Source organism: Mobula birostris, chromosome 6, assembly GCF_030028105.1.
Source record: "Mobula birostris isolate sMobBir1 chromosome 6, sMobBir1.hap1, whole genome shotgun sequence".
NCBI lineage: Eukaryota > Metazoa > Chordata > Chondrichthyes > Myliobatiformes > Myliobatidae > Mobula > Mobula birostris.
The window spans coordinates 148,650,182-148,670,598 of record NC_092375.1 but is presented as its reverse complement, the minus strand read 5'-3'; the positions used below and the strand labels follow the sequence as shown (position 1 = coordinate 148,670,598).

The 20,417-nt window shown below is 40.5% G+C and overlaps 1 protein-coding gene across 4 annotated transcripts; it reads left to right on the top strand.

Annotated features, from left to right (window-relative positions):
• Nucleotides 1-827: 827 nt before the first annotated feature.
• LOC140199461 (BTB/POZ domain-containing protein KCTD18-like) lies at nucleotides 828-19,709 on the top strand. Of its 4 annotated transcripts, XM_072261594.1 has the most exons (8): nucleotides 984-1,122; nucleotides 1,277-1,446; nucleotides 2,027-2,222; nucleotides 2,866-3,077; nucleotides 6,045-6,238; nucleotides 8,330-8,424; nucleotides 14,778-14,880; nucleotides 16,758-19,709. In XM_072261594.1, exons 3-8 carry the CDS (start codon nucleotides 2,066-2,068, stop codon nucleotides 17,320-17,322), a joined length of 1,326 nt encoding a protein of 441 aa, XP_072117695.1. In that variant the 5' UTR covers nucleotides 984-1,122; nucleotides 1,277-1,446; nucleotides 2,027-2,065; the 3' UTR covers nucleotides 17,323-19,709. The 4 variants fall into 4 exon arrangements, with proteins under 4 accessions (XP_072117696.1, XP_072117695.1, XP_072117694.1 ...); XM_072261595.1 differs by lacking the exons at nucleotides 984-1,122; nucleotides 1,277-1,446 and adding an exon at nucleotides 828-850; XM_072261593.1 differs by having other exon boundaries at nucleotides 984-1,446.
• The last annotated feature ends 708 nt before the right edge of the window (nucleotides 19,710-20,417 follow it).

The window sequence follows — 20,417 nt, the reverse complement described above, 5'->3', positions numbered from 1 at the left end:
CTCCATCCCTCCCCCTCCTGTCTTCTCCTATCATTTTGGATCTCCCCCTCCCCCTCCAACTTTCTCTTACTCCCTTACTCACTCTTCCTTCAGTTAGTCCTGACAAAGGGTCTCGGCCTGAAACGTCGACTGTACCTCTTCCTAGAGATGCTGCCTGGCCTGCTGCATTCACCAGCAACTTTGATGTGTGTTGCATGATAATATAAGTACATATTTTAATGTCACATTTTCTGTATATACCCAACTTGGTTTACAGATTACACAAAATCACTAAACAAACTATTACATACACCCTTGCAGGTCAATAGGGGAGGGAGTACGGGGTTGCGGGGGGGGGGCAGGGGTGCTACCTCCCTGAAATAAGTTTTTGCAGGGTGGGATGTCCGCAATTTGTATCATGTGGTCACCGTACTTTTTTGCCTACATACTTTGGAAAAGAAACATTGCTGGTTACCATACTATACAGAGGTATTGTGTTTACGAACACAGTATATTCCTTCACATTTCGTCTGCATTTCTTTGGTGAATGGCTTGAACAAAAATGCCTTTCTCTGAAGTAGTTTGGATTGTAAATCTGGTAAACAAAGACATTGTTTTTCCCGGACTGGACATTAGATGTGCAAAGCTGCAGCCCTGGGCTGGTCCCGAGTCCGAGGCACCCCCACAGATACAATAGACAGACAGGTGCGGCCAGCACCCCGCCCCAAAAAGGAGAGGATCCAGCGACGCCGCACACGCTGCAGTACTGCGGTCCAACGTGGGGGGCAGCAGTAGCACTTCCAGCACCAGAGGTGTAGGGACTGCGGCTGCGCGGGCTGGACAGTTGCGCGTCATCAGCCTGCGCCTGGGGGTGAGTGACAGTGCGAGTACGGGGAGGATATCGGGTAGATTTTTGTGCCTTTTCTTCGTGGGAAGGGAGGGAGTTCTGGCTGTGAGGAGCTCATATTCACAGTCGGAGAGGGGTGGAGCTCTGAGGAAAGGGCAGTCCCTCAGCGAGGATGGATGGGTGGGGAACACTGTGGGAAGGGAGAGCCCCTTGGGGAGGGGTGTGGATACTGAGTTGGGAGGTTGAGCCCTAAGCAAGGGAGCAAACAGCCTGAGCCGTAATTGAAGGGGAGAGAGGTGGGTGGCTCAAGCTTGGGCTCTGATCAACCAAGAGCTTACAACATAAAAAATAAACTTTCAAAGCTGTTGATTGTATCTCTCCACCACCTGAAATCTGAAGTAGATTTAATCTTGCCTTTGGTTTTCTGTTACCTTTCCTATATATCTGCAGGGTCTATTTGTTTGAGAGGTCTATAAGCATTGAGCTATATTTATGTACAGTTTGGGAAGCAAATGAAGACAAATTATTCACAGAAGATGGTCACCTGTGCATAAATAAAGCAGTTTGATCTGATGTAGAAATGCCTACAGCAAATGTGGATATAGCCCAGTCCATCACAGGTAAAGACCTCCCCACCACTGAGCATATTTACAAGGAGAGCTGCCACAAGAAAGCAGCATTCATTGTCAAGTACTCCCACCATCCAGGCCACGCTTTCCTCTCACTACTATCATCAGGCAAGGTCCTACCAGGTTCAGGAACAGTTATTACCCTACAACCATCAGGCTCCTGACTGGCGTGGATAACTTCACTCACCTCAACTCTGAATTGATTCCACAACCGACAGACTGTACAGCTTATGTTCGCTGTGTTATTATTTTTATATATATATGTCTTGCACATCATCTATTAGCTACTTTATGTATTTTTAATAAATTCTATTGTTTTTCCTGTAAACGTCTGCAAGAAAATGAACCTCAAGGTAATTATATGGTGACATATACATACTTCGATAACAAATTTACTTTGACAAAGACATAAACCAACTTGAACACTGCCAACTCTAAATCAATTTTTGTTAGCATTTTGTTATTGCTAGATAGACGTGCTGGCTACTAACCAACGCATTTTAAATCCTGTGTAATATTTGAATTTTATTGCTGACAGCAAACTTTTCCTTGTATCTTTACTTTTCTACAGTTATAATTTCAATGATGGAGTGATCAACTGTTGCACATCATGGAGGCTTGTGAGGGGCAAGCTATTTCTGAGATCCTCCGATTAAATGTGGGAGGTTGTTTCTTTACAGCAAGACGAAACTCCCTCTGTCGTTTTAAAGACTCAATGCTTAGTGCTATGTTTAGTGGACGATTTCCTTTGAAACTAGATGAATCAGGTAACAAGGGTTATTATCAATCATAATTCATATGACACAATTCATGCTGTGTTATTTATTTACAAGCAAAATCCATTTTTTTGGGGGAGAAACCAAATGAATTTTTATAAAAATCTTAAGGATTTCTAAATGTTGCAGATGTAATAATTGAATAAGCCAGAGTATTATACTGTTTCCGCAAGTGGTATGAACAATTGATCATTGAAGCGTTGTTTTGTTTTACTGCCATAAGTTTCAATTGTTTTATGTGCACAGTTAAATGAGGCAGCTTTCACCTACCATCCAAAATACCTTATATTACCTTTGAGAACATTATATAGAATTTTCCTTGAAGTGCATAGTCCCTTGGCATGTGGTTCCCCACGTACTGATCAAGAATATTGTATCTTATATGCATATTTTAAGTAGACAGAAGGAGATGAGATAAATATACCCAGATTTTCCTTAGGCACCTTTTTTCTTGGAAGTATCACTGTGCAGAGGGGCAATAGCTGAGTACAGCATGTATTAGCTGGTCATAGATTGGAGTAGACATGAGGCATATTGGTTAGAAAATAAACTGTTTGAGGTACCAACTAAATTCTTTGAATGTTAAATTTGCAGTGCTGAAGTTTAGAGTCTAATATGCAATCTTTTAATGTAGGAGCTTGTCTTATTGAACGGGATGGAAAACTCTTCAAATATCTCCTGGATTATCTGCATGGAGAACTCTGCATTCCGGAGGAAGCAAGAACTCGTGTCGCATTGCAGGAGGAGGCAGATTACTTTGGCATTCCCTATCCCTACAGTTTGACAGACTATTTATCCAGTGAGATGGAGAGACATTGCTCAAAATCAAATATTGAAATCAAAAAGGTTTGTGGTACTAATTTCAGAGTTACTGAACCAAAGGTTCGACCTTAGACTTGAAATGAATATGTAATTTTAGTTGGAGATATGCTATTTTTTGTTCAATTAGATAATTCTAATGGAATTGGGAAATAACAAGGGAGCCAGGGTATATCTGCTCGTAAAGCTTTAGATTTATTTTGGAAAGACTTTTAAATCAGCATTCAGCTACTTTGAGTAAATTTTATGACAAGATAATGTAAAAATCGATGAAATCTTGGAACGTAAAAATTAACAATGTCAGCCCACACAAACTCTGTCCCTCCACATCTTTGCATTTTGGATCTTCCTTCAAAAATCAAGACAATTTTACTGGTCTTTCTCGGCTCGGTTATCTGACCCTTCCCACCTGAGTTAGGAGAATGTAGTTTCACAGTCCGAGTAAGGTGCATATCTGAAGTTGATATTTCCAAGCCTATTGAGACTCTGAAACTCAGAAGCTTTGGGTAAGGTTATAGTATCAACTGCCTTTTGATAAAACTATAGTCTCATCTAAGCTCCTGAATGGACGTAAGGTCCCTTGGGGAATCTTTTTCTAGTAATACTTTTATTTCTGTTTTCAAAAATAGCAATCTGTTCTTTTGTGTACATGCATGATGATGTACTTAAATTTTCACCCAGTACTAAACTGAGTTCATTATTAACACACGCATCAATAGGTTTAGCTCTCCCATATTCACAGTCACCTGCTCATCCCACAAGGTCTGTCATTATAAAACCATTTATTAAGGCACTGTTACTACAAAGCAATTCATTGTTCTTATTTGCGGTGTTATTTTAACACTTCACAAACAGATGGCACCACAGTAAACATTGTCTCAACTATTGTGCATTTCATTAAACGCACATCAAAGTTGCTGGTGAACGCAGCAGGCCAGGCAGCATCTCTAGGAAGAGGTACAGTCGACGTTTCAGGCCGAGACCCTTCGTCAGGACTAACTGAAGGAAGAGTTAGTAAGAGATATGAAAGTGGGAGGGGGAGGGGAGATCCAAAATGATAGGAGAAGACAGGAGGGGGAGGGATGGAGCCAAGAGCTGGACAGGTGATAGGCAAAGGGGATACGAGAGGATCATGGGACAGGAGGTCCGGGAAGAAAGACAAGGTGGGGGGGAACCCAGAGGATGGGCAAGGGGTATAGTCAGAGGGACAGAGGGAGAAAAAGGACTGTGAGAGAAAGAATGTGTGTATAAAAATAAATAACAGATGGGGTACGAAGGGGAGGTGGGGCATTAGCGGAAGTTAGAGAAGTCAATGTTCATGCCATCAGGTTGGAAGCTACCCAGACGGAATATAAAGTGTTGTTCCTCCAACCTGAGTGTGGCTTCATCTTTACAGTAGAGGAGGCCGTGGATAGACATGTCAGAATGGGAATGGGATGTGGAATTAAAATGTGTGGCCACTGGGAGATCCTGCTTTCTCTGGCGGACAGAGCGTAGGTGTTCAGCAAAGCGGTCTCCCAGTCTGCGTCGGGTCTCGCCAATATATAAAAGGCCACATCGGGAGCACCGGACGCAGTATATCACCCCAGCCGACTGACAGGTGAAGTGTCGTCTCACCTGGAAGGACTGTTTGGGGCCCTGAATGGTGGTCAGGGAGGAAGTGTAAGGGCATGTGTAGCACTTGTTCCACTTACAAGGATAAGTGCCAGGAGGGAGATCAGTGGGGAGGGATGGGGGGGACGAATGGACAAGGGAGTCGCGTAGAGAGCTCCATCCCTCCCCCTCCTGTCTTCTCCTATCATTTTGGATCTCCCCCTCCCCCTCCCACTTTCATATCTCTTACTAACTCTTCCTTCAGTTAGTCCTGACGAAGGGTCTCGGCCTGAAACGTCGACTGTACCTCTTCCTAGAGATGCTGCCTGGCCTGCTGCATTCACCAGCAACTTTGATGTGTGTTGCCTGAATTTCCAGCATCTGCAGAATTCCTGTTGTGTGCATTTCATTATGTTGTTTCATATTCCTGTCTTTTTAAGTCTGCCTCTACTTTATCCCAAAGTGGATGCTACCCAGAAAAAAACCGTAATTCCTCACAGACTGCTTGTGGACTTCATTAAAAATAGCAACTGAAATTGGCACTATTCTTAAGATATCAGTCTTCTACACCATTGATTTGCTTAGTCAGGAAGTGAATACTGAGGTAGAATTTCTTGATGGGATTTATGACCCATTCCAGCATGGTCCTTTGACCCTATGTAGTATGCAGAGAACTTCTTTATGAATTATCCCCCAAATTACTTGTGTTTGTGTTTGCTGTGGTCTTTTGTGCTGGTTTGTATTTGTGTTTCAGCACTATTTTTTTAATTACGTCTAGCCAGGGGAATTATTGGCACAATAACTGCAGCCCAGTCAGGGAAAATGCATGTACATTCTGGCTGCAGTTATTGGCTCTGTTCCTCTTTTCACAATACTCAGTCACCATCCATGTAATATCTGTGATATCAAAGGCATAGTTCAAACAAAATAGTGGAATCTCTTAATTTCACCTTTTCCAGTCGTATGGTTGTTGATTCCAATAAGGAACCCTTAGCAATCCATGATGACTGAGGTTACCTATGTAAACAACAGGAATTCTGCAGATGCTGGAAATTCAAGCAACACACATCAAAGTTGCTGGTGAACGCAGCAGGCCAGGCAGCATCTGTAGGAAGAGGTGCAGTCAACGTTTCAGGCCGAGACCCTTCGTCAGGACTAACTGAAGGAAGAGTGAAGGAAGAACTCTTCCTTCAGTTAGTCCTGACGAAGGGTCTCGGCCTGAAACATCGACTGCACCTCTTCCTACAGGAGGTTACCTATGTGTTGGTTTTACACAGGTGAAATTTATTTGTAGACCAAGATTGCCAACTGCCTAATTTTAAAAATGTCCAATGATCATATGTGAAAGTTACTTAAGTTTTTAAAAATTTTAATACACTTTCTTTGTTATTATTAATACAGGCCCTGACAGACATGTGTGACTCCTATGGTTTAATCTGTACAAACCCCATGGTGTGGGTCTTACACTATCTCAATACTTGTGGTGCCAGCTGTGAAAGCAAGATCCTGGGCGTGTTTACATCAAAGGCTGAAGGGATTGCAGCCATTGAAAAACAGCTGGGAGGTAGAATAAAAAGCAAAAGTATCTTTAAGAGGTAAAAGAGGTAGACTCTGCATTGTATGTTGTGTTTACTTTGCTTAAATGAAGTTCATCATCATCACCACTATATGCCACGTGCATGTCGTATGATGTAGGTGATCATGATTGTTCTTGCCAAATTTTTCTACAGAAGTGGTTTGCTTTTCCTTCTTCTGGGCAGTGTCTTCAGAGACTGTCTGCCTGCAGTCAGTGGTTGCGTAACCACGACGTGATTATGTACTAGCTGCTCATACAACTATCCACCTCCAGCTCCCACAGCTTCACTGATCATGGGGGCTAAGCAGGTGCCACACCTTGCCCACAGGCGACCTGCAGGCTAGTGGAGGGAAGGAGCACCTTGCACTTCCTTTGGTAGAGATGTATCACCACCCCACCACCCTAAAGGATGTTAGGATTGTTAAATTGTTAATCAAAAGAATTCTGCTTTTTAATTACTTTTCAAGAACTACAGTGGATTAAAGCTAGAGATTGCCTGTGAGCTATTGGATACCTAGATTTGACTTGCCAAACTGAATTTGAATTACCTTATTAATATCTAACACAGTTTCCAATTTATTAACTAGTATTCTTGAGTAGACAATTTATTGTATATATTTAATTGGCAGAGTTAACAGTTAAGTTTACCATGCCAGTCCGCTAGTAAAGTGTTATAGTAGCCCGGTGTCACTGATTATGAGGAGTTATAAAACCTAATGTCCAACATAGTTTAAAAGCTCATTCCCTTCTTTCCCTCTTTTCTGCACATCTCATTCTCACTACTGAATCTCTTAGCTGTAGTAACATCCAGCTGCTTGCCTACCACTCCCCCCCAACTTGGCTGCACCCTTTCCCCCTTGCTTTCCCCTTACACCTGTACTCTTCCACTGATTGCATTGCCCACCTCCCTTGCCGGTTGCTCAGTGTCAGTCTAACCCCCTATTCACCTTGCCTCCTTTCCCTTTCTCTCAGGTTGCCACCCTCCCCTGGTGCTTTTGACTGCTTTTCAGCCCCGCCCTCCATGGGCACCCATACCTTTCTCTAATGGCCCAACCTTCTGACTCTACTGTTTTCCCTCGCCCATTCCCATTGATGCCTCCACCACACATGCCAAGCTGTGAAAGCATGGGGCATTAATTAGCATAAACATTTATATAAAGTGCTGTGCAAAATTCTTTGGCATATATATACTGTAGCACCACGGTGCCTAAGACTTCTGTAGTAATCTTACGTGTTGCACTGTACTGCTGCCACAATATACAAAAAAAAAACAAATTTCATGACGCATTTGAGCTGATGATGAATGTGTTTCTGGTATGGGTCTCTGTTGTGAACTGGGAGTGGGGAGGGGGCGGGGAGAGGGGAATCATGGTTGGCAAAAGGGGAATGGAGAGGGGTAGGAGCGGGACGCACCAAATCTATGTTCTGTAATGATCAATAGATCAATTGTTTGGAATCAAATAACCTTGCCTGGTGACTCAGGGCTGGGCATGTCTGCACCCACACCACCCCCTGTCCCTGGCATTCCTTCACCCCTTTCCCACAACGCTCCACGCTCGCCATTCCCAACATCTTTTGCTCCCACCAGATTTACAAACTCGGTCTCCACATTGACAAATACAGTACTGTGCAAAAGTCTTAGGCACCTTAGCTATGTATATGTGCCTAAGACTTCCTCACCATACTGTACTTACTATGTTACATAGAACATAGAACACTATAGCACAGTACAGGTCCTTTGGCCCACAATGTTGTGTCACCCTTTTAAGTTACTCCAATATTGATCTAAACCTTCCATTTTTCTATCCATGTGCCAATCTAAGAGTTTCTTAAATGTCCCTATGTATCTGCCTCTACCAGCACCCCTTGCAGTGCATTCCACACCACTACTGTCTGTGTAAAGAAGAAGCCTACAGAGTCAGTGATCCATAGGTGCAGTGGATTTGTTTGACAGATGAAAGATTCTCTCTGAGAAGGAAAAGCTGAGGGGAGTTCTTGAGAAAATGTGGAAGATAATGATATGTGGGGAATATTTCCATCTATTACAACTGTGCTTCAGTTGAACTTGAATGTCCAAGTATCCTGCTGCTTCATATTTCTGTGTTTGCAGGGAAGCTGGAAACAACTTACAATACATATGGAGCTACTACTCTGCTGATGAACTGAAGAAAATGATGGATGCTTTTGACTCTTGGGAAGGACGAGGTACTTATCCTTCATGTCAACCTACAAACGTTAAAAACTTCAACGGCAAGCTGTAAAACTCACAAGTCAAGCTTTGGATTATCACCAAGTTCACCACCAGTTTCATCTGCAGATATGTTAATCGCTCTTATTAAATGCTTATTACTATGGTAAACTGTCAGAAATCTTGGTAATTGGAAACTTTTCTTAGACATATCCTGAGGGAACTAGATCTTATTCATCAACTGCTGGTCAAATTCCAAATAATTTTTTGGCAGAGTAGGATTAAACCTTGAAATTTAGAATACTTAGAATTTCAGGAAGTGATGATAGAAATATAACCACAGCTTTGATCATTTCTGTTTATTGCAGTCTCACAGCTCGTTAGGACAGGAGGATTTTAAATGTAAGTGGTTCTACATTAAATGGAAATGTAGTTGTGGGCCGTATCAAAGATGACTTCCTTTTGCTCCAGTTCTGTGGGTTCTCAGATGGCTCACAAATTCGGTGTAGAAAATGCAGGCTCTGCAACTACTGGAGCTGGACGTTCATAATATGTAGGTGGTATATTATAGGAAGAAGTGGTGCTGGACTTCTGTGTGCTTTCAACAAACGTTTGAGGTACTCAGTGCCATCCTGGTGCTCGCTTCATTTTGAATGTTCTTGGGGGAAGGATTCCCACAAGATGACAAGAATACCACATTTTTTAAGACGGTTTCCAGAGGCATGTTTAAGGCATTTCCTTGACCTCTGGTAAATTGTTGGACTGAAACATCTATTTCAGTATATTTTCAAAGATGGGGGTGTTGGCTTGGAGAGGATTCATCCTGCTAGTAGATTAGGTGGATTTTGTAGATTCAGTACTTTGCAATGTCGTGCTGTAGATTGTCCTTGTATCAGAAGCATACAGGAGTGTAGAGAACACTAATGCCAAGTAGACCATGAGTTTTATGATGGTTTTGAGGTCTTGATCTCAGAACACTTTCCCTCAGATGCCAAAAGCTGCACTGGCACTTTGAAGATAATGCTAAATTCAACTTTCTGCTCCTCTGAGAGGCAATTCCCAAGTAATGAAAAGTGATTTATATTTTCCAGCATCTCAAGATTGACATTAAGTGCTTGGGTTGGTATTTGGAAATGGGTGCAAGTTAGTGCAGACTTTTTGTAGTTAGTTAATGCAAGGCCTATCTTTAGTGCTTCAGTGGATGCATCAACAACAGCTTGGAATGTAAGCACTGACAGTGCACTCATGTACAGGCATCATTCTTATACTGCAGCTCGATGACTAAGATTGAAGTGATCTTTTTTCTGGAGTGACGATGATGCAGGTCGAATCATTTTCAATTCCTCTTGTAGATTAGTTCAACTCCAGCAGGAAGCTTGTTAAGAGGTGAGGTGCAATATTGTGACAGGAATAACTAAAAAAAAAGTTGGAGCAATGCTGTAGCCTTGTCTAACTCCAGTCTGCACTCAGTCTACTGGACCCAATGGTTAGAACGTCAACTTGCCAGCCACCACATCACAGATGTAAAACAGAGGCAAATTTTTCAGGCTAAATCTAAAAACAATTCTCTTAGTGCCTCACATTGATAAAGTCTGATGTTTTTGTAAGGAAAAGAGAAACCTGCATTTTTCTTTGAGTTATCATACAATGAACATCATTTTCATTGTAGCTCCTGATGAGCACAACACAAACCATTCTGTGAGTCAGATAGCAATTCTTCAGCCACTAGGAGGTACCGGTTGAAGAAGTTCTTGATTATTTCCTCAATAGGATTCCTGTAGTTAGCACAGTCTTGAAGTTAGTCAGGATTATATTTTATTTAAGTTTCTCAGACATGCATTCCTTTTCCCAGGTCTGAGAGATGAGGCTGTAAATGTGTGTCTGAATTTTATTGAAACGTCTCAATTGCCACATTTTAGAACGCAAGTGGTCTTGACGTTTTGCAGCTGATGTATAGCCTTTTTAACGTCATTCTGGGGAGACAGCATGACTGGACTGGTTAGGATGTTGTGAAAGAGTGCCAAGAATTCTTAGGTGAAGTACAATCCTCTGTGAAGAGCTACTTCCTCTCTAATGTCAATCCCTCTCCTCCATTAAGCTATTGGCAGGCTAGGCTCTTGGATGACTAAGCAGTAGAAGGTCTTGACACTACTGAAGTATTTAGATACGACATTGTTATCCATCCTTCCGAGCACCATCTGTTAAATAAGTCACAGAATTTTTATGTATCTCAGACCTCAGGTGCCTTTTGCTGTATTATTCTCGCTGAGCTGTGATGGGGCTTCAATTTTAAGGATACCTTGTTCATATTTAGTTAAATCCCAGATCGCATGGGTTTTGTTTTATTGTGGTGGACTTACGAATGGTTCAGATACTGTGGTCATTCTGCATCTTCTGCTACTTGATTGAATGTTATCCCTGAGGCATTGTCTGAGAGTCTTTCAACTTTGATATTGTTGTGGCACTGTTTCTTAGATCATTGTTTTGGGACCAGGCTAATGGGTATAATAGGGCAGATTAGTGATGGTCAGTCCAACAGTTCATTGGTACCTATTACAGCGCAGTGCCATTGAGGTCTGCTGCCTTGAGTTCTTGTGTTTGTCTTTTTGCTAAGACAAGATGTTAATAATGACCATGCCCCAAGCATTCTGTCAAGTGGAAAATTCATTAAGGATTAGCTTCCCTTACTTCATCAATGCACCTCTCAAGAACTTTGTGTCTCTTCCACTCTGGCACTGAAGTCATTCAGGAGGATTTAGAGTGAGCATTTAGATTTTCACAAAGTCAATGCAAAAATCCTTCTTGATCTTACTACAGTAGATGCACCCTCCACACTAATATGATCTGAAGGGTAATGAAATGATCGCTTTGAATATCTTCTTGGTCCAGGGTCATGGGATCCAAGTGGACTAGAAACCAGATTCAGTTGCAAGGACATTAATGTGCACGTGTGTGCGTGAACACACACACACACACACACCACACCCCTTCTGCCTCGTCATCTCTCTCTCTTTGATCTTTCACACCTCTGAATTATCCTCACTTGAACACCCCTCTCCCTATTTCCAGGACCTTTCTCTCACTCCCTCTCAGTCTCTCACCCCTTGTTCACACTAACTTACTTGCACTTTACAATTTAAACCACTCCTTTATTTCCCTTCTCCAAGTGACTATCTCGCGCTGATTTCTGCTCTACTCCCCCATTCTGCCCCTTCATGTTCTTTAACCCCAAAATGAGCTTAGATAGAAGTGTTTCTAACTCGGCATAGTTCTTGAAACATTTATTGTTTTCAGTTGACTACTCGATGCTGCCCTAGTTGGTTGCCATTTTGAGAAATGTTTCATTTGTACCCAAAGGGGCCAAGTGATATCTTTCCTGGTCCCGTTTACCAAATCTGTCAGGAATCTTTACCAATCTTTCAGGCTTCCTCTGCTTGTTTGGCAAAGATCGTAGCCACAATGGCATTTGATACCTTGCAGAGATGTTGGATCCCAGTATATACTTCATCAGTTGATAGGGCTGGATTTGTTCTTACTTGGGGAAAGTTTAACCATAACAAGAATTAAAATACCACCAAAGAGTGTAGGTTTTTCATTGTTTATAATGCTTTCAATTAATTTTAAAGAAGTGCTAAGTCATAAATATTTCAGTCTCAATCTTTTTAAAGATATTTGCACAGATATCTCACTTGTGAACATCATCCATCTGTTTAAGGTGTGGAAGAAAAGATGTGGTAGTTACTTCTTGCCCTTCCTTCAAGTATGTAAGACCATAAAGCCATAAGACATAGGAGCTGAATTAGACCCTTTGGCCTATCAACTCTGCTCTGCCATTCTATCATGGCTGATTTATTATCCCTCTTAATTCCATTCTCTTGCCTTCTCCCCATCACGTTTGACATCCTGACTAATCAAAAAGCTGTCAACCTCCTCTATCAATACTCTCTGGCTAAAGGAATTCCTCTTCGTCTCTGTTCTAAATAGACGTCCCTCTTCTGAGGCTGTGCCCTGTGATCGCAGACTCATCCACTATAGGAAGCATCCTCCCCCAATTCACTCTATCCAGACCTTTCAATATTCAATAGGTTTCAATGAGATTTCCCCCACTCATTCTTCTAAACTTCAGGAAGTACAGGCTCAGAGCCATCAAATGCTCCACATATGATAACCCTTTCATTCCCAGAATCATTCTGGTGATCCTCCTCTGGACCCTGTCCAATACCAGCACATCTTTTCTTAGATAAGGGGTCCCAAACTGCTCACAATACTTCCAAGTGCAGTGTAACCAATGCCTTATAAAACCTCAGCATTACATCCTTGCTCTTATATTCTAGTCTCTCTAAACGAATACTAACATTGCATTTGCCGTCTTTACCACTGACTCAACCTGCAAGTTAACCTTTAGGGAATCCTGCCGAGGCCTCCCAAGTCCTTTGCACTTCGAATTTTTGAATTTTCTTCCCTTTTAGAGAATGCACTATGCCTTTATTCCTTCTACCAAAGTGCATAATCATGCTCTTCCTCACACGATGTTCTATCTGCCACTTCTTTGCCCATTCTCCAAATCTGTCTAAGTCCTTCTGCAGGCTTAGTGCTTCCTCAACACTACCTGCCCCTCCATCTATCTTCAAATCATCTGCAAATATGGCCACAAAGCCATCAATTCCATCATCCAAATCATTAACATAAAACATGAGAAGAAGCATTCCCAACATTGAACCCTGGGGCACACCACTAGTCACCGGCAGCCAACCAGAAAAGGCCCCCTTTATTCCCTCTCTTTACCTCCTGGCAGTCAGCCAATCTTCCATTCACACTAGTACCTTTCCTGTGGTACCATGGGCTGTTATCTTGTTAAGTAGCTTCACGTGTGGTACCTTGTCAAAGACCTTCTGAAAATCCAAGTAAACAACATCCACTGACTCTCCTTTGTCTATATTGTCTGTTATTTTCTCAAAGAATTCCAACAGATTTGTCAGACAAGTTTTCCCCTTAAAGAAACCATGCTGACTTCAATCTATTTTACGATGTGCCTCCAAGTATTCTGAAACCCCATCCTAAATAGTGGACTCCAACGTCTTCCCAATCACTGAAGTCAGGCTAGCTGACCTATAATTTCCTTTCTTCCTCCTTCCTCCCTTCTTAAAGAGTGGAGTGACATTTGCAATTTTCCAGTCCTCTGGAACTATTCCAGGATCTAGTAATCCTTGAACGATCATTACTAATGCCCCTACAATCTCCTGAGCTACCTCCTTCAAAACCCTTTTAGTTTCCTAACCATCTCCTTAGTAACAGCAGCTGCACTCACTTCTAACCCTTTGACCTTCTCGAATTTCTGGGCTACTGCTGGTTTCTTCCACAGTGAGCGATTCTGCAGAAAATCTATATAATCGTACATGTGTGAAATTTCACTGCATGTTCCAGCAGCCTAATTTTCTATCTGAATCTACCTTTCATTTCCTGCAACCTCACTTTTAACCAGGTATTCATCCTGAATTGATGAAGCAAAGTACATTACATTCAAAACTTCATTTTTGCAGAATAATTTCATTATTCTGGGTCAGAAATTCAAGCCTTTTATAAACCACAAAATGAATGAACCTGTGTAACAAAAAACCTGTATCACTCACCAGCACATAAAGATATCGTTATTATGCTTTTTGTTTTCGGACGGTAAAATATAGAGTTGGAGACAGTGAGCAACTGATTGCATGAGACACATCACACAAAACATTAGCTTTTTTATTTTGACACCAGAGGTATGTCTGAATTGAGAGATGGGATATTAAGGCTGACAGGAAGAACTGTCCTGTTTTTTTTTTAAAAAAAAGGATATGTTGCTAGTTACAGGCATTGATCACCAAGTGGAGAAAATCACATTTCTGATAGCAGTTTCATCATTGTATTTCTTGCTTTCAAACTACAATACTGTTGTAGAAAAATGATGGTAATTTTCTGTGCATCGCTTACAGATTTGACATTTCCACAAGAAGTAATTTTAGAAATAATGAAGCATTAGTCCAGATCATCCATGCACGTCTGAACTAAATGTACAGAATAAAGAAAACTGTTCTAATACTATGTCAAATCTTGTTTCCTAAGATTATCTTTTACCTTCAGGGAAATAGAAGTATAATCAGATGCACTGTGATAAGAAGGAATTTGCAGCTATGTCATTGGATGTAATCTTTTCCATAATATAATTTGCACAAATCATATTTGTATTCAATTTTTATTGTTTTGGTTCTGGTGTGAACAAAATATACATGATTGTATCATGTGCATTCCTTTTGACCATAATTGTGACTTGGTCTTCCAACTATATTTTTTGTGGCATATAGTTATAGACTCTTTCTTGTATTACCTACAGGTGTCAGTTATTGGAGAGTGCCTCAGGAGTTGATAGAATGTTGGACACTTGAAGGCCGACCATTGCAAGGTACCAAGGAGATGGTGGCACCAATTCAGAAACGGTAGGTTATGTTCCATCATGTATTTTTATCACAAAGATTTGTTTCTCATTTTGTGCAGAATAGAATCAGCACATTCCAGCGCTGTCTTCCGTTTTTGTATTTGATTCTTCATATACCTTGTCTGTTTCTGCAAATCTGTGACTGAAATGATAGGACTCTTACAAATAGTTATTCAGTGTACAGGATTATTGGTGCATGCAGGAGGATTCTGCTGAGAAGAAAATCTTGAAAGTCACTACTATAAAAGACAGTTAATCAGAATGATTTTAAATGGAATTACCACAAAAATCAGTGAGATTGAGGCCCCTGTTAGGAAAATATATCTTCAGGTAAAATGCTATTTTATGCTGTTGTTGCACTCTAAATTCACTGTTCACCAAATCTTAAATATTTACTTTCCCTTTAACTTTTTTTTTGCCATTTGGATCAACTTACTTCCTCTATCAATACTGTTTCTGAGTGGGACATCAAAGCATGTCAGTGTCCCAACTTTGTTAGTTTCTCTCTCCTTTTCTCCTTGACTTGTTCCAAGAACTTGGAAAATAAATTCACAACCACTGATAAAGGAACTCAAGAACATAGCTTAAAATATTGCCATTTCTTATGTCATAACATCTGTGCCATTCTGGAGGTTGTAATTACCTTTAAAGAAGATGATTAGTTTCTGATTCCGTAGTACAAACTCATAGCAGAAGAAAGATCTACTTCCTTGTTCAGCATTGAACTTTGCTGAACTTCACTCTATGTATTGTCAAAACAGGGAAATTCCCCACTTGTACCTAATATTTATAATTAATTCACAAAAGGTTTGTATATAAATTGGAGATTCAAGAGAGTGGAGATGCTGGAAAATGGAGCAACAAACAATCTGCCAGAGGAACTCAGCATTGAGTAGTAGTTTTTGAATCAAAGCAGCGACATTTTCTCCCTTCCTCACCCCCCTAACCAACTCCCACAGATGTTGCTCTTTAGTACTTATGTTGCATTAGTACTTAGAAGTTAGATATTGAAGTACATTGGATTCTAGTTAATTGAGCCATCAATTAATCAGGCAGCCGTATATTTGAGGCAACTCTTAAAGAACAAAAACTAAATCAAGAAAATAGCTGGGATTCCCTTCATTTATTTAAGACACTATGCTGCTTAATTGGGACCGGAGACTTGCTGATCAGTTTCAAACTAGTGTCAGTCATGTGCACTTGCATTGTCAATAGACTCTACACCGTCAGTTTTTAAATAGTGTCAGTTGTGTGTGTTTGTGTTCAAACAGTAGTGATTTTTGTCACTGGTAGTTAGTGACAAATAAGCAGTAAGACAATTCAGAACTATTTTGCTCACTGTGATTTCAAGCATTTAGGCTTGGAGATGGCAGGCACAGCCAGGAGTGAAAATGAAACAATTTCACTACTTTAGTTTAATCATCTTGAATGTTACGATGAAAATGAAATTTGGAGAATGCAATCATCTAAAGCATTGTATGAAGGCAGTTCATTATCTGCACTGATTTTGTTCATTTATAGTTGTGAAAAACCATTAGGAACTAATATGCAGCTTTATAGTACTGTAGTGGTATTGTTAGTGTTCTAATTTGTCCTGTACTTCATTTACATATATAAATTGTTACTCAATTAAACAGTAGTTTGTCTTCTTTTATACCTTTTAACTATTTCCATGAAACTTTGACTAATTGGGACAGCTGTTTAATTGGACTAAAATGTACTGTCCCGATGTGTCCCAATTAAGCGGAATTCACTGTATTGTGAAAGAAACAAAATGTGTACCAATAGATTAATTTTAGGAAGTTATTAGTAGCAATAAATCAGATTTACTAATGTTTTTAGTTTTGTTTTATTTAACCTTTACGTTAAATATTCCAGGCGCTCTGTGGTTGCAAATGAGATAGAATTGGAAAGACCCAAAAAAACTCACAAGCCTGTGGAGTTTTCTGGCCCATCCACCTGCACCCGGATTAAAGTGAAGAATTCTGGATTAGTCAAACTATCAACTCCAGCTGCAACTCCAAAGACTGCATTAAACTCCTCGGTTCATCTCAGAACCACAGCTGTAAAGAGACCGAGTACAGTGGAGTTTGTAAACCACAGGACAGCATCTTCCAGTGACAGGGGATCATCTGGATCAGGTGCCCAAAACTCAAATGTCAAATTCCAAAATGCTGGAAGTGCAGTAGACTCTGGATGCACAGGAGCAGTCAAGATGCCGGAGAAGAAGTTAATAGTAAATAGAGTGATCAAATTGAAAAGAAAGCCACCATCAGCAACTGTTGTAACACCAGCAGATGATTCCAAAAGAAAAAGTGATATAAATACAGACCCTCAACGTACAGCTTCAGAAAACCCTCAGACGTCCAGTTCAGTGAGCGCAATGGCTGACTGTCTAGAGGATATATCTGAAAGTTCTAGGAAAAAGGATGAGAATGGATAGATGGCTGAGCCTTGCAAGAGAGAAGAGAGGACAGACCATTATATGGTTTGTTCAAAATGTGTTTGAAACCTGTTGAGGATTAGCATAATTTCCAAAGAAATGTCATTGCTAGATCAGGAAGTCATAAGAGTCACTTAGGTAAAAGTGGAAAATTTTGTTGTTTCATTGGTAGTTCAACAGATTTAATACTGATCAAAGAGAACATAGGTTTGACCTCTGATCAGAGCAACATTGCCGCCTCCTGTTTTGATGATGATATGGGTTTATGGAGCACTTTTAGTGGATGACTGAGAAAATTATCAAGCTTTCCAGCCTAAATAAGTATTCATCTGCCCTCCTGGAGTAGTGTGTATGAGTGAGTGAGTATGAGAGAGTGTGTGTGGGTGGACACAGGGACTAGATGTTTATGATTTCTCCATCTCCTACATCTATAATGAAGTGACCTACAAATTCTCAACATTAGTACCAAGTAGTGAACAAGCTCCAGCTACTGTAGAGCAATTGTGGTCTGTGGAATAAACAGCTGCAAGTGAGAAGAAATTGGTAAAATAATTTTCAAATGAAAATTAAAGATTTAGTCACAAAACCATTGCTTTTCCACAAAATAAATATGTATGCAGTTTGTACCTCTTATCTGCATTCACAGTGGATCAAAAAAGTTATCTGTACCGATGGAAGGTCTTTACCTGAAACATTAACTGCCCATTTTCCTCCGGAGATGCTGGCTAACATGATGATTTTCTTCAACTTTTTGTGTGTTGTTCCAGGTTCGAGATTTGGGACGTCTAGGTAGCATGAAGCTATTACAGTTCAGGGTGTTGGAGTTCAGAGTTCTATTCTGGCACTGTTTGTAAGGAGTTTGTACCTTCTCCCTGTGACCACGCAGGTTTCTTCCAGGTGCTCCAGTTTCCTCCCACAGTCCAGACATACTGGTTAGTAGGTTAATTGGTCATTGTAAATTGTCCTGTGATTAGGCTAGTGTTAAATAGGAAGGTTCCTGTGCTGGAAGGCCTGTTCCTTGTGTATCTCTAAGTAAAAATAAATAAGTTCCATCATGTGCAGTCTATAATGTCTCTTAAATCAATGGTCTTTACTGACAGATGAGAACCTTCCAGTAAACCACGCATCTGAATTCAGCCCATTTAATTAAAGCAAAACAAGTGGATTCTGGTGTAAAGTGAAAGAATGCTGCTTATTACAGCATCCAAGCAATGGAATGAACAGCAGCTAAATTATCCTCAAAGAACAGTGTATATGATCAACTAGTAATAATGGGCATGCAAAATAGAGAAAATTTTGATTGACAAATTGCACCTTCTGTAAACACTACCTGTCCTCATTTTTTCATGTTCTTGGTGTAGGGGAGCGTTTTGCCATTTATAATACGTTATTTACATTGTGTTTGTGCGACTGTGTGTGAAAGAGACAGCCGACATGTTAGACAAACAATTTAGGGAGCATGAGATTTTAAGTTTAATTTGTAAATTTTACGGGCTAAGGAAGTGGAGTTTTTGATATTGCTTGCCAAATCTTTCAAATCCCCACTGGTTTTGAGTTACCAATTTTAGCTATGCCATGCGTTAGGGTGCATAATGAAAGTTCTTTCTATTCACTCCAGACAGAAGTACTCCTTATCAGACTGACTGGGGTTGTTGTAAACTGCAGGTTGGTGATCTGCCTGTTTCTATTTTGTGTAAATATGTCATTATCAGGTAGGTTTTGGAATGTCCCTTTCTTTATTCTGACAATAAATTAAGATAGCTTAAAACAAAGTTGTGTTTTTATCAGGTGTGCAATGGTAACTATGTTGCCTAGTCACAAAGCACAGACTATCTTTTGTTCAGTTTTCCTTTGTGTTTGGCTCATGAAGTTTCATGTTCTTGCTTAGGTATGGTGTCCATTTTAATTTGATATATTTGGTTAGCCTGTTAATCAGTTCTTTTCTGTTAGGATGACTTAGTTGGTTAGTTTTTAGGGGAAAAAATTTCTGACTCAAGTCAATTATAACAATAACAATTTACTTTGGGATCAAGGCCTTATGTTTGGGGGTTATACCTAGAAAAGAAGTTTTGTGTGATTAGGACAATGAGCTATTGGTGCTCAGAAACTGGTGTTTTCAGTACATTCAGGCACAATGCAACAGAACTTGAGTGGAGAGCAGTATTCAAATGCATCACTTAGAGAAGTTCAAGAGTTGTTGCACTGCTGCAAGTCACTTAATCCATTTCTATCATGAGTGTGTGAGAACGGAACAGATATGCTGGAGATGCATGCTTTAATGTAAAACCATTATTGGCTACAGTTTTATATTTAATTTGTATGCTCCATATTGTACAGGTGATCTGTTTGTTTTTCTAGAAAATAAATGATTGTGCTTGTTCTTATAATCTTCCCACTTTTGTATCTTTCTGTTCCAGTTATCAGTGCTTCATAAGTCATTTTCAGTTTAATGGCACTGATAAGCCTTGGATAAGATAACTCCCACATAAGAAAAGACACTTCATTATTGTATGACTCTTTGATGCTATTATTTCATCCAAATCTTAATAACCAATTGCTGTAGTTAATTAAATAGAATATCAGTTTTGGATGCTGAACCCAGATGCGTACATTGATTTAGAATAAAAGAAACAAATGCAAAACCGCTATTTGAAATTAGATCTTAAAGCAATGCCTTAATAAAGCTATCATTGATAAGTAAACCTTGCTCTCTGGTCTCGTCTGAGCCCTTCCCCTGCCAGAAGGTATAGTCTCTCTCACGTAGGGTTCCCGATTCTGCGAGACGTGTCTCTTGGAGCGTTGCGATGTCCACTTGGAGTCTCAACAGTTCATTGCTAATCACTGCTGTCTTGCTTGTGTCGCTGATCTCCCAAAAGTCATCTGATATACCAGTGGTCATGGTCCGTATATTCCAGCATCCTAGTCTGAGTGCTGGTTTCTTTCTTTGTCATCTTCTTGTGCCTGGTGCATTGTTTACAGTCCACAGTTCAGGCTACTTGTATCCCTTAGCCCTACACACCCAATGGAGCAGGCGGCCTGTGGCAGGACAACACCTAATTGGCGGGGGGCTGCCCAGCTTGAAGCGGAATGTAGCT